The 14354-nt window shown below is 46.2% G+C and overlaps 1 protein-coding gene across 2 annotated transcripts in view; it reads left to right on the forward strand.

The window, feature by feature from the left end:
* The first annotated feature begins 512 nt into the window (after window positions 1–512).
* The window catches only part of TSHR (thyroid stimulating hormone receptor), a 255027-nt gene continuing 241185 nt past the window's right edge, over window positions 513–14354 (forward strand). For both annotated transcript variants that reach the window (XM_029597705.1, XM_029597706.1), the window contains exon 1: window positions 513–765. In XM_029597705.1, coding sequence (XP_029453565.1) covers window positions 617–765 — 149 coding nt within the window. In that variant the 5' untranslated portion in view covers window positions 513–616. The remainder of the gene's footprint in view (window positions 766–14354) is intronic.

Below are 14354 nucleotides of genomic sequence, written 5' to 3' on the forward strand. Positions count from 1 at the left end.
AGAAAGGCAAAGAGGAAATGGGTCTATAGCGCGCCATTTCCAAAAGGCTGGGGTCTGAATGTTTAAAAATCGGTCTTACAAGTGATCTTTTCATCACATCAGGTACGATACCTTCACAATTTTAGCTACAAACGGGGACATGGGCTGGCTGATTACCTAATCGGGTGCAATGCACAATATGCAGGCTTCAACCTGCCAATTCGATTTTATTTAGCTCTTCAAATAATTCCCAGTGCAATATTAGTTCAATACGTGGGGTGATTGCATTTGGAGCCCAGGAATGCACTCGGAACTGAAAATAGCAGTCTATCCCCCCTCCTGCTCTTCCTCTCGGGATATCTCCCAGTTCCGCAGCTTGCCAGCCAGGTTACAGCTGCCAGCAGCAGGGGGCGGAGGAGCACCAGGCACTAGAGCAGGGTCCCGGCCGGGGCGCCCCCCCCCCCCGAGGTCCTGCCCCCTGGCAGAGCAGCCCAGCTTCCCGAGCAGAGGAGATCGCCGGCCGCCGGGGGAGCTGCCCGGGTCCCTGCTGTCGTTCTCTCGCGCTGCTTTTTTTTTTTCTCTTTCGTTTCGTTGCTCTGTTTGCGCTCTCACGGCGCCTCCCCGCAGGGGACGAGCCATGCCCCGGGCGCTGCTGCTGCTGCCGCTGCTCCTGCTGCGGGCGCCGGGCGCCGGGAGCCCCTGCCCGCCGCGCTGCGAGTGCTCGGAGCGGGTCACCTGCCGGGACCTGGGCGCCTGGCCCGAGCTGCCGCCGCACACCGAGATCCTGTGAGTGAGGGCACCCGGGGGGGGGGGGGAGGCGGGAACTTTGTCCGGATAACTCTGGGACCCGGACTGCGGGCTGGGAGAGCGCCCGAGACACGGGAAGGGATCTGCGGGGTCCGAGTTCAAATCCCGGCTGCTGCCGCCTCCGGGCAACTGGCGGAGGCAGCAGGTGCCTGCCCCGGAGACCTGAGCGCTCTCTGCCTGCCGTGGAAGTAAGAAGGGGAGGAGGATGAGAGGGAGAACCCAGCACTGAACTTCGGGCTGTAACTTGTGCCGCTCTCTCCGGGAGACTGGGGCTGGATCCTCCCTTTCTGCCGGGGTTGGAGGGTCCGGACCGGACCGGGCTCCCAGGCCCTTTGTCCAGCTCCTGCCGGTGACCCCCAATCCCCCACAGAAAGACGGGAAGGTACCCCGCCTGTCTCTTTTGAAACAGGTGTATGGTCCGATCTGCAAATGTCTCTTATGGCGTAAGAGACGTCACCTCAGCAAACAGGCAAAGGCGTTCGCCCTTTCGCTAAGCCCAAGCGCGGGCTTTCAGATTCAGATAACTTTTTTTTGGCAATTTTACATGTACTGCCAAAGAAAGAGATAAAACGATGAAGCTGGGTAAGAAAATGTCAAGTAAAAGTTGCAGTTTAGGGAAAGTCTGCTGCGGCTCCCTGTGCCCCTCTCTCTGGTCTGGGGGCAGGGTGCAGCAGAGTTTGCTGCTCTGGCTGCCGTTTATCTTCTCCTGATGTGCATTACCCGCACACCTTGCTGCCTTGCTGTGATCCCCTGATGTGTCAGCCACGACCTGACCGCTCTGTGCCTGGCTGCAAGCGACTGCTCCAGTCAGTGGGGGATGGGGGGTGCATCTTCTCTATCTTTTCTTACTGGTGCCATGGTGGGCCCAGATGGTGGTGGGGGGGAGGGAGGGATGGAGCTGAGGCCTGCAGGAGTGGCTGACACCCAGGCTCTCCCTTGTTACAGAAAGCCATGCCCAGCCCTTCTCCGGCTGCTGTGCTGGCGACCTCTGGCATTGCCTGTGACCTCTGCTGACATGGGGGAGGACGGCTGTGGGTGGCCGGACACCACTGAAGGGGTGAACCAAAAGGGGGGGGTGGGGTGGGGTGTCACCATTTTGGGGACTTATTTGGGAACTTTTGGGAGCCTTGGGGAGCAGGATGACTTTTTTGGGTTAATGCTAGTAGGGGATAGAAAGGAGAGGGTTTTATTGTATTTTAGATTTGGAATCGTTAATGATTTTATTGCATTTGCTGGTAGGTATTTGATGTATTTGATGCTTATTGTAATTTTGATTATAACATTCTTTGAGCTTCCTGGAAAAGCACGCCAAAAACTGAAGATTAGGTTAGATAATTTGGAAGGAGGCAGATCTGCATTACACAATATACAGGGAGGTCAATTTTTGTAACATCACAGGTAACTTATGTGGTAAATATGGCTGTGCACGTTACACCGACTTTCATAAGGAGCGTGCACATACACGCTGCCTGTGAAAATTATCCCACTAAAATCGCCTGCATAAATTACACCTGCTATCTAGAGCACATACATTTCCCCTGTACATTTACATGCAGACTTGGTAAAATGGAAACGTACGGGCAGAAGCGGGTGCTCTCACCCAGGAACACCTCTGCACAGTCTGGGTAAGCATAGGCACAAGTGGGTCACTTTACCCGCACATCTGGCAGGCATTTTTATAAAGCCGCATGTCGGCACATAAAACAGACCGTGTTCATTTGGAATGGACTCTTATAATGGCCTGAACAGGAGCCAGGTCTCCTTAAATACACCTAAGAGACCAGGCGTACCCACCCAGTCCTGTAATCTGCTGCTGGAACACTTTATGCAAGCTGAGGAGTTTTAACTTGCATGATATTTTCATCCACAACATTTATGAAAGGTGGTTTAAAAAATTTATTTATTTATTTATTTATTTTTAGTTTTTATATACCGGAAGTTCCTGTATACAATACATATCACTCCGGTTCACAGGTAACAGAGATAACTATCGCCAGGATGGCGATTTACAAGGAACATACCAAGGAAAATATCAAACGATTAATCTATTATAGAGTAAAAAAATGATGTGCATGTATCATTTTGTTGCAGTCGTAGCACTAGATTGAAAAGTAGACCAGAGGTCCAGCCTTCCTCTGATTTCCCAAGATCTCTCTGTGACAAACCAGAGGAAGGTGAAAAACCCAGTGCGTACGCCGCCCTTCCCCCGCCACCCCCCAATCCAATGTCACCATCACTGACCTCTGCCCCTCCAAAGCAGTCTCCACTGGCAAAACCTCCCCCTCTGAATATGGAATCCCTCCCTGTTAAAGGGGTGGATTCTGTTTCCCCTCTGGGGCTTCGTTTCTTAATCCTGGGGTAAAATGGTTGTCTGCAAGAGCCCACTAATATATTTGTGCAGTGTGTAATAAAGCTCAGCTCTCTGCTGCTGTAAGTGCACCGTCCCCAGGGTGCAGGGGACCTTCAGGCCAGATTGTTGAGCGCTCCAGGCAGGTCAGATTGCTTTCAGATGCTATGGAGAATTAGAATAGAGCACTAGACTTTCTCTGAAGGAGAAGATCATGTCTAAACTGAAGGTTTTTGGTCTTTGACCTGGCCCTTTCCTGCTGCTCCTTTGGGTTTCAACTCACTTGGATCCAGGGCCAGGATCTGGTTTCACGAGCCTTTGCTTGTAACTGTCATTGGCGTTGAGGATGTTCGGGCAACAGCTGCACCAGGCTGGGATGAAAGAATTTGACCAGCAGCAGCCGGGTCTGTCTGGCAGGCTTCGTAGGGTCCCTAGGAGACAGGGTGTTTGGGCAAGGGCCACGCTAGTACTGCTGGCTATTTAGACGATTACGAAACTTTGTATGTAAACATGGAGAGGGAGGAGAGCTGGCCGTGAACTCCGTTGGAGATCTTGCGATGGCAGAGTGCAAATGAGAGAGACAACATCTGTAGGGAGAGAGACCTAACAAGTGGTCACACTCTCTGGCTGGCAGCTGGGCTGCTTAGGCTAGTTCCTATCACACCACTACCTGTCCTGTAATGCTCATGCAATAATTAGTAACACCGCATATTATTCTATGAAAAGAGCCAGCCAGGGATGCACAGGTCAGAGATGGAGGTCCAGCGGGCCTTCCATGTCATCTTCACTACCTGCAGGATGTGTCCACTGTAGGAGCAAAGTGATGGCAAATAATCTACAACCGCTCATCCTAGAAAACGAATACATACCGCAGCCCGATAAAATCTTCTAAATCATCAGAGGCTTCTCCTCCCCCTGCACATCAGTCTGAAATTAACAACCAATCAAAACCACACAAGGCATATTAATGCAGCAGCTAAAACTCAACATCCATATCAAATGTAACAGACACACAACACCTATGAGATAATTATCATTACTTATTAATAAAATTATTATTTCTAGTAAGTGATTCCCCTGTTCTAATAATCTTTTATGACAAGAATTTGTGTCCTGAGACAATGGGTGACTCAAGCTATTAACCAGAGAACCAACAGCTGAAGCATATTTTCTCCCATTGTAGAAAAAAGTATTTCTAACATTGCTTGAACTGATCAGCTGTACAAAATCATTTCATTTGTTCAAAAGTCATAATCCAATCAAATCTGCTGCTAAAGGCTTTATGACAGGAATGATTGTTTTACTAGATGAGATTTACTACAACTACTTTGTATCACTTCTATAATGATATTGGATTTCTGCAGTGCTATACAAAGCACATAAGAGATGATCCCTGCTCTGTAGAGCTCACATTCTAATCAAGAGCAAACATACAGGGTAAAACTGATCCTTTCATTTATTAAGAAAATGGTTAAAATCAATAAGGCCGTGAGAGAGATAATCGAGGGTTAAGATTTAAAAGTAGCCTCAAAAAGGTGGCTTTTTAGACTGGATTTGAATAAGGACAGAGAGAGGGAGGAATGACCGTACCAACTCAGGAAGTCTATTCCAAGCATAGGGTGCAGCCAGGTGGAAAGCACGGAGTCGGGAATTGGCGGTAGAGGAGAGGAGTGACCTGCCTGATGAGCCGAGTGCACAAGGAGGAGTGTAGGGAGAGATAGGAGAGAGGTAGGGAGGAGCTGCAGAGAGAAGGCTCATGTAAGTGAGAAGAATTTGAACTGTATGTGGAAGTGGACAGGGAGCCAATGTGATGGCTTGAAAAGACGGAGTTATACAGATGTAGGACACTGGTGGAAGACGATAGGTCCCGCAGCTGAATTTTGGATAGATTGTAGTGGAGAGAGACGGCTCACCGGGAGACCTGTGAGAACATAAGAACATGCCATACTGGGTCAGACCAAGGGTCCATACTGGGTCAGACCAAGGGTCCAGCATCCTGTTTCCAACAGTGGCCAATCCAGGCCATAAGAACCTGGCAAGTACCCAAACACTAAGCCAGGAGCAGGTTATAATAGTCTAAGCGGGAGGAGATGAGAGAGGGGATAAAGATTCTGGGAGTGTATTTAGCAAGGAAGAGACAGATTTTTGGGGGGTTACGGAGAAAGAAACAGCACATTTTAGCAGTGTTTTGGCTGTGTGTAGTAGAGAAGGAGAGAGAGGCTATGTATGGGCTGAGGGCACTGGGAGGATGCCCGTGTTATCCATAGAAATAGAGAAAGGAGGAAGTGAGTTTGGGGGAGATAAGGAGCTCTGTCTTGGCCATGTTATTTATTTATTTATAAAATTCTTTTAACTCACTTGTTCCTGGGGTAGTTCACAGTGGTTTGCAGAAATAATGAATAAAAACATATCAAGTATGTTTTTATTATACAGGTTGAAGAATAAAAACAGAACACACAGTAAAAGCTTTAGAAAAGAACAAAAAGCCTCAATTACTGCAATGCCAGTTTGCGCTCATAGACGATGCATTACCTATCACCTCTGGTAACTGATTCCAGAGTCTTGGGCTTGCTACGGAGGTTGCTTGATTTTGACGTTGAACTTAAGGTGGCATTGGGACAACCAGGCAGCAATGTCAGACAAGCAGGATGAGATCTGGGCCTGGATTCCTGGTGAAATTCCTGGTCTACGAGGTAAATCTGGGAATCATAAGCACAGAGATGGTATTGAAAACCATGAGAGGACATCAGAGCACCAAGGGAATTAGTGCCCAGAGAGAAGAGAAGAGGGACCAGGACAGAGCCCTGAGGAGCACCAGTTGATAGTGGGATGACAGTAGAGGAGGATCCACCAGAGGAAACATTAAAAGTGCGATGGGAGAGATAAGAAGAGAACCAAGACAGGACAGAGACCCAAAATCCAAGTGAGGACAGAGAATCAACGAGTGAGTGGTGAACAACAGTGTGTAAAGCAGCAGATAGGTCAAGGAGGATAAGGACTGAGGAAAGGTTTTTTTGGTTTCAGCCATAAACAGGTTATTGGAGACTTTGGCAAGGGCGGTTTCTGTGGCACGTGGAAGGCAGAAACCAGACTGGCGTGGATTGAGAATGGCTTGAGGAGAAAGAAAGTCAAGACAGTGGCGGTGAATAGCACAATCAAATAGTTTGGATGCAGAAGGGAGGAGGGAAATGGGACGATAGCAGGGCAGGTAGAACTCAACTGAGAGTTTTTTGAGGAGTGAGGAGAAGGCAGCGGGAACAGTAGCAGTAGAAAGTGATAGACTAAGGATGTGACAGATGGAAGGGACGGTTGCAGGGAAAATAGAGCTGAGGGACTGGGTGGGAAGGAGGTCAGAGGAACAAGCAGTAATTTTGGAGGAGGATAAAAGATGGGCAGTTTACTCCACTGTGATTTCAGAAAAGGAGAAAAGGATGGCGGGGCTAGAGAGAGGAATGAAAGGGGACAGGAGAGACAGAGGTGATCTGGTTGAGGAATAAAGATTCATTTTGTGAAGCTTGTCATGGGGAGTAGTCACCCTTAGCCTGGGCAGAGTGTGAAGGGGGGGGGGGGGGGGGAAAGAAAGGCAGTGTGAGGAGGGAACTGAGTGTGGCCAAAAGGCTACAAGGATCGGAGGCTGGAGAATTCATCAGATGGATGGAGTAGCCTTGTCTGGCAAGTGCAATAGCAGATTGGAAGGAAGTCGGCATGGGCACGGGAGTTTAGCCGGAGATGCTCTAGAGTGGGCACAGGAACATAGAAAGTGAACGACCAAGGCTGGGATTGGGTGCTCCTTAGAGGATGGGTAAGCAGAGGAGCAGTAGTGTTTTAAGAAGAAACTGCCTCAGACAATGTAGTGGAGGAGAGGAGAGATGTGTCAGTAGTAGACGGGATACAAGGATCCATAGCCTGGACGAGACTGTAGGGGGAGGTTTAGTGTGAAAGTTAACCGATGATAGTCTGAGAGAAGAAGAACTGAGCTGGAGAAGTCTGAGACATAGCATTTTGAAGAAGAAAGGACTAAGTCAAGGCAGTAACCAAGCTGGTGAGTAGGGCAGTATAGATACATCTATTTATTTATTTGTTTCTAGTCCACACATTCTGAACAATCACGGCAGATTCCATGAATAACATTTATAAAAATTAAACAATAAAATAACAGCACTGAGTACGAGTTAAAACCATAAAAACTCATAATCAAAACACAATATTAGTAAAAAAAAAAAAAAACCCCAAAAAACCCAGACATATACATAGATCTGCATAACAATAGAATACCTCTTCTGCATAATCACAACTGCCGTATAAGAACATGGCATGCTGGGTCCATCAAGCCCAGCATCCTGTTTCCAACAGTGGCCAATCCAGGCCATAAGATTTTATAACATGTGCACATTAAGATAATTGCAGCAAAATCTTGGCCTTATTTTGCAATTATTCATCAAATGCATTTTTAAAGAAAAATGTCTTCAGAGGTTTTTTTTTTTTTTAAAGAAATTGGCTTAGTTACAGGTAGATTTTAGAAACCCTATGCTCAGCCAAGCTGGGAGATTTGCATGTGACTTGGAGGCGTGCGGGCCATGCACATTTTAAAAGGCCTGCAGCCACACGCATATCTCCCGGTACGCCCATTAAAAAAAAATGATTTGCGGGGAAAGGGGCGGGACATGGGCGGGCCAGGACTGTACCATGAAGTCAGTTACGCGCACAAGCGCACGCCAGGATCTCTTAGAGCTGGTAACTTGCTTCTGCTATGGACTGCGAATAAGTAGTGCAATAAAAAAAAAAAACAGGGTAATCAGCAGGGCTTTAGGGTGAAAGGGAGAAAATTCAGGTAGGGGGTTTAGGAAATCTGCTCCTTTACTGGGGCGACCTGGGAGGGAACTGGGAAATAGGTCCTGTGTCTCGCCATGCGTACCTACGAAAATTGCCCTCTCATGCGCTTGAGACGGCCTTCGCCCGCGCACGTGCATGTACGCGTGGGTAGCTGACTTTATAACGTGTGCACATAAACATGCGTACGTTATAAAATCAGCACGTCCACGTGCGCACACGCGTCGGGTTGAAAGTTACTGTTCATGTGCACGCAGGTTCTCGGGTAATGTGTTCCAGCTAGGGACAGAGTTCTCTCTCATGCTACAACCAAATGCACTGTTCTGTACCATGCTATCTCTAAATGGTTTTTAATCGGATGGATGGCAAAGCAAGACGAGGCACATAGATCTTTTTTTTTTTTACATTTTCTCTTTATTAATTATAATAGTAATTTAGCAATAACAAGCTTGCCAATAGATAAGGGCAAGGACAGAGAAATAAAATACAAGCAAAATATACTCAGGCAATAATTCAATACATTACCCTAGATACCAAGAAATTGAGAAGATCAAAATTCTAGAGAGCGTTACATATTACACAGCAAAAAAAAGAGATCAAGTAATTAAGGAGGGATACACCCAGTACCTCTACTATTGCGATAACTGACTAGTTAGCTGTATTATCAGATGAAACATGAGAATCTAAAAAGAGCTTCAGTTGAGCAGGATCAAAATATATATATTTAACATTATTAACTTTCATGATACATTTACATGGATACCGTATTGTAATCTGAGCTCCTAATTGTCTAGCTTGATGGCAAAATGCTAGAAACTCTTTTCTTCTCTGTTGAGTAGATCTTACTATATCCGGAAAAATCCACAAATTTCTGACCATAGTATAGAACTTGTGTATTATGAAGAAATAACTTGAGAACCAAGTCTCTATCAGATGGAAAAATAAACTTGACCAGTAGCGTCCCTCGGTTTTCAACTTGCTCTTCTCCCGAAGATGCCAAAAAAAAGCAGATAAATCAGCAGTGGGAGGTGCAGGGCCAGGTAATTGAGAAGATATATCATCTCTTTTATCAAAAGATATAAAATACATTTTGGCTATAGGTGGCACTGCGCCCGGTGGAATTTTCAGAATTTCTTGGAGATATTTTTTAAATTGATCCTGAGGAGAAACATGAGAAACCTGAGGAAAGTTCAGAACTCTCAAATTCAGATATCTCACAGCGTTTTCAGTATTCTCTAGTCTCTTTGAATAGCTCCTATCTCCCTGTATTAATCCAGACTGCACTTTCTGAATTTGGGTTACACGCTGCTCCAAATTTTCTGACGTGGTAGCATGTGAAGCAATGGAGAGTTCTGTGGTTTGCATACGATTATTAATATCCACAGTTACAGAGATTAGAGATGAAATAGATTTTTCCCCGAGTCATTACAGCAGTCCAAACAGAGTCCAGAGTAATAACAGGAGGTTTAGCCAAATTGCCTTTATGAATAGAACCAACAAGCACATCCTGCCCTCTAGGAATACCCACACTACAGTGGTCACTAGCAGATCCTCCTTCCCCTACGCGAGCCTACACCATAGCAAGTAATCCACGGCGTTCTGATTCCTTCACCGGAGTATATTGTACCGGTGACTGAAGCAGGATAGTTGGATTTCCACTTACTTCAGATATCTCAACTCGAACCGAGGGACCCGCCCCAATGACCTCCAGAGTTAGCTGGAAAGAGTCCAGACGTTCCACCGGTCGATCCAGTCCAAGGGTCGGGTCATGGAAGGGGGCGGAGGGAGTTATCAGCGCTCCAGGGATGAGAGATGTTTGTGAATCAAGTGAAGCTGACACACTCTCCGTGCTGGCAGTCACAGCGATTCCTGCACCTGGAGTTCGGCCGGGAACAGCAGTGAAAAAGCCCTCAATTCTCTGCTGAGTTGGGCTGATTGAGGGGGATAATGGGGCTGCCTCCCTCAGTCTATCCTTGTGCTTGGTATGAGGCATATTTGCCAGTTACAGCCAAAGGAAGAAATGCACAGAGCGGAGCTGACCTAGACGCGTCCCTCCTTCAAGACGCCATCTTGGCCCCCTGTCAGATAACATAACATTAACCGATGCAGGGTGCTAGATCATTATTTAAAATCAATTTCTGAATCAAGGAACACACTTTATATTTAACACACCCTTTGATTGGAAGCCAGTGAAGCTGGTTCAGCACAGAAGTAATGTGTTTGAAGTGACTGGTACCAGTCAATAGTCTGGCAATGACGTTTTGCAGAATTTGAAGAGCTTTCAAAGAAGCCGCTGGTAAGCCCAAAATGAAAGAGCTACAGTAATCTAGGCTTGGTAATAGCAATGCCTGAAGAACTGACCGAAAGGCATCGCCATGAACAGTGGTTTGAGATGTTGAAGTAATCTCAATTTATAAAAGGAAGATTGAACAACAGAATGAATGTGTGGCTTCATTGATAGCTCACTATCAAGAATAACACCCAAATTCCTCACTTGAGAAGCAACTGGAACCTCATGTCATTGAAAATAAAGCTCAGAGGGGTCATCAACTATTGGCAAGCAATACGACACAATAATAGTTTTATCTAAATTTAGTAATAATTGATGATGATATAACCAGGCTCTAATTGAGTCAAGGCATAATAATAAATCATAGGTCACCTGCCATGTAGAATATTTAGGACACAAACTGTATGTGATCTGCATACAATTTGCAATTTAAGCCGAGTAGACAATAACACACAAAGGGGGCTAAGCAGATGCTAAAAAGAGCGGCCAACAGTGCAGACCCCTGGGGCACCAGTATCAACAGTGTGCCAGGTTGATTGATTAGAAGCGATAGGCACGCGGTGGCTTCTATTCAAGAGGTAAGAAGTAAATCAGTTTAGTGCAGTGCCAGATAAACCAAGGTCTTTTAAACATGACAATAAAAACTGAGTGGTTAAGCGTATCGAATGCCGCTGAAATATCAAGCAACACTAAGATTACACATTTTCCCAAATCCCAGTCATTACTGGTTGCCAGTAAAATCACCATACTAAACACTTCCTGAAACCAAACTGATGTTAGGCTCCATAAAATCATTCAACTGAGTTAAACCAGCAGCTTCTGAAATTTTTGCTAAGAACAGGAGAAAGGAAATTGGTCTAGAGTTTACTAAATCATCAGAGTTTAACGAGGGTTTCTTAACCAAAGGCTTTTCAGTGGCCTTTTTCAGTTCTAGCAGCGTGACTCCTGGCAAAGAAAGGTTTACCAGTTTTGTGATGGGCTCATAGAACAGCGATTCTCCACAAGCATGTCGGGACACACACCAGAGGGTCGCCAAGAGCTGGCAGGCGTGTCGTGGCTTCCCGGGGATCCCACTGCCCCGGCTTGTGCTTTCCTCCCTCTCCTTCATGGCAGTGAGACGCACAAATTCTTCTATTGACACTGCTGCCGTTCCATTTGCACAGGAACGGCAGCGGCGCTAGGGAAAGCTGGCAACATCAGCAGCGTGGCCCTTTCTTCTTCCCGCCCCCCCCCCCCGATGGCCCAAAATAGGAAGTGATGTACAGTGGGTCACACGGGAAGAAGAGAAGGCCATACTGCATGCTCAAGCCCGGACTAAAATGAAACGCACCCAGCGATCAGAGACAGGAGAAAGAGCAGAGTTGGCCCCTGCAGCCGACGGGATTCTTCATTCTCGGGCTGCCGGGGCTGGAGTAGGAGGCTACTGCAGCTGCCATTTGTGCTGGGGAGGTGGGGGGGAGGGTATGAGTGAGAGTGAGCCAGAGGGGGGAGACAGAGCATGTGTGTGTGATTGAGAGCATGAGTGTAAGTAAAAGAGAACATGTGTGTGATTGAGAGCATGTGTGTAAGTAAAAGAGAACATGTGTGTGATTGAGACGGACTGGTCAAGGAGGTGGCTGGTGTATTTGAAGGAGAGAGAAAGATTGGTCAGTAAGGCATCTGGTGTGTGTGAGAGAGAAAAACTGGTCAGGGAGGCAAATGATGTGTGAGAGAGAGAGAGAGATTGGTTGGAGAGGTCACTGGTGGGTAAGAGACAAAGACTGGTCATGGGATCTAATTGGGGGTGTGTGTGTGAGTGACTGGTTGTGGGCGCTAAGGAAGAGGACTGTGAGGACAGAGCTTCAGCAGCCCTTGCTGCTTCTGGTGCTATTGGCCTGCAAGGGAAAGAAGTAGGAGAGTTGCTGGAGAGGGTAAGTAAAGGTGGCTTTTTAAGTTTATTTTTCTTGTTTGACTGCCATTTTAATTATTGGATATTATATGATGTGTTTGCTGTTTTGAAATATTTCTATTGATGTTTGGACAATTTTTAATAATTTTTATGAGTTTTTAATTGTTGGATGTTATTCTGTTCATCAGCTGTTTTGTAACATTTATTAATATAGTTTTACAATTATTTCTGTGTGGGGCTCTATAGCAGCTTGGCTTATTCTGTTTTCCTAATAGCAGGTGTATTGGTGTTCAGGGCCTCGTTTAATATTGGTAGTGTTGCCTTTTCATAGGTAGGGTTGTTACTGTTTGAGTGCGTTCCATAATTCAGGTGTAACTGTGTGCGGGTTAGTTTCTGTGCATTACTGCAGATCCTGGGACTGTGTTAGGTGCTATATTTCTGTTTCCATTTCTCCAAGTTCGCACTGCATGCAGAGTGGCTGTTTTGAGTTTCCATTCCAATTTCTGTCTCCATACTTGTAATTTGTGGTCTTTATGTACTTGGTGAAGGTCAATTTTGTGTGTGTGACTGAGGTGAGGTATTTTACTAGCATGTAGGCTAGTAAAATACCCCACCTTCGGGCCGATACAGTAAAGTCCGTGGGAGAGCGGACGAACGCCGGTGCGCACGATTCTGTATTTAAATTAGGTGACGCGGTAAAAATGGGGAAAAGGAGGCGCTAGGGACACTAGCGCATCCCTAGCGCTTCCTTTTTGACAGGAGCGGCGGCTGTCAGCGGGTTTGACAGCCGACGCTCAATTTTGCCGGCGTCGGTTCTCGAGCCTGCTGACAGCCACGGGCTCAGAAACCGTTCGCCGGCAAAATTGAGCATCTGGTTTTCGGCCCGACAGCCGTGGGCTGAATTCAAATTATTTTTATTTTTATTTTTTTTACTTTTTTTACTTTTCAGGACCTTCGACTTAATATCGCTATGATATTAAGTCGGAGGGTGCACAGAAAAGCAGTTTTTACTGATTTTCTGTGCACTTTCCCGGCACCGGAAGAAATTAGCACTGACCTTTAATTTCTGAAAGTAAAATGTGCGGCTTGGCTGCACATTTTACTTTCTGTATCCCACGCGCATACCTAATATTTGCATGTTGAGGGCGCTATTAGGTGCCGCGGGTTGGACGTGCATTTTCCTCCCCTTACTGAATAAGGGGTAAGGGAAAATGCGCGTCCAAGAGCAGGCTAACAGTGCGCTCCGTTGGAGTGCACTGTACTGTACTGTACTGTATCGGCCTTCTTATTTGTTGTGTTTTCTCAATAGGACATGCATTAGTGGTAAATTACTGTCTTTCCATAAGAAGGGATATTGCACCTGGTAGTAGAGATGTCATCAGAACCAGAATCTTTTTTGTATGGCGAATTGTACAGGGTAATGCCCTAGTTCTGTTCTGCACCCATTGTTGGGGGTCGAGGGGGGTTCCTGTGGATGCAGAGTGCATGTTTACATTTAGCCCCATGTCAGTTATGTATTCAGTGTATCACGCATGTGAGAACCATCTGTCAGGTGAGTCCCGACAGAAAAAAGGTTGAGAACCACTGTCCTAGAACATATCCTAAACCACCCCTGTCTGCCCAGTGCCCCAGGCTGTTGGGATTAAAAATCTTGTATATTTCTACATTTCCAGTTGGATGTCTGAGTGTCTTATATGTGATTGCAGCATACTAAAAGAGAAAATATCTGATTTACTTTGGGGTGTGAGTTCGTTATTTAAGGAGTCTTTGCATAAAGAAGGTCATTTTCACAGGTCTTTTTCTGGGTAAAAGGCAGGGAATTGGCCTGTTATAAAACTCAGAAGTTTACCCAATATGTGGAATAGGGTTGGAGAAGGGTTTGCACTTATGGACATACTTTTGCATTTTCAAAAATATGCATGCACGTTTCCCCTGAAAACACAGGTGTAATTGCATACGGGTAGGCGTGCATAGTGATGAGTAGGTCTGTCTTTGAATTTCTGCATTCTTTAAAATAAGAAGCAAGTGCTTTGGGACAGATGGGAGGGATCCTTTCTCCCCCTGAACACAGGACACTAGCCAGTCAGCTTCTTCTAGGCGCTAGGCTTACTACTGCCACTTTCTGAACTATGGGTGAGCCCAGCTTTGAGACATAGCGGATATTGAGGTTTAACTTGAAGGAGGAAACTTTTAAATATGAAAGAGCACGGTCT

The sequence above is a fragment of the Rhinatrema bivittatum genome, chromosome 4 (assembly GCF_901001135.1).
Source record: "Rhinatrema bivittatum chromosome 4, aRhiBiv1.1, whole genome shotgun sequence".
Classification (NCBI taxonomy): domain Eukaryota; kingdom Metazoa; phylum Chordata; class Amphibia; order Gymnophiona; family Rhinatrematidae; genus Rhinatrema; species Rhinatrema bivittatum.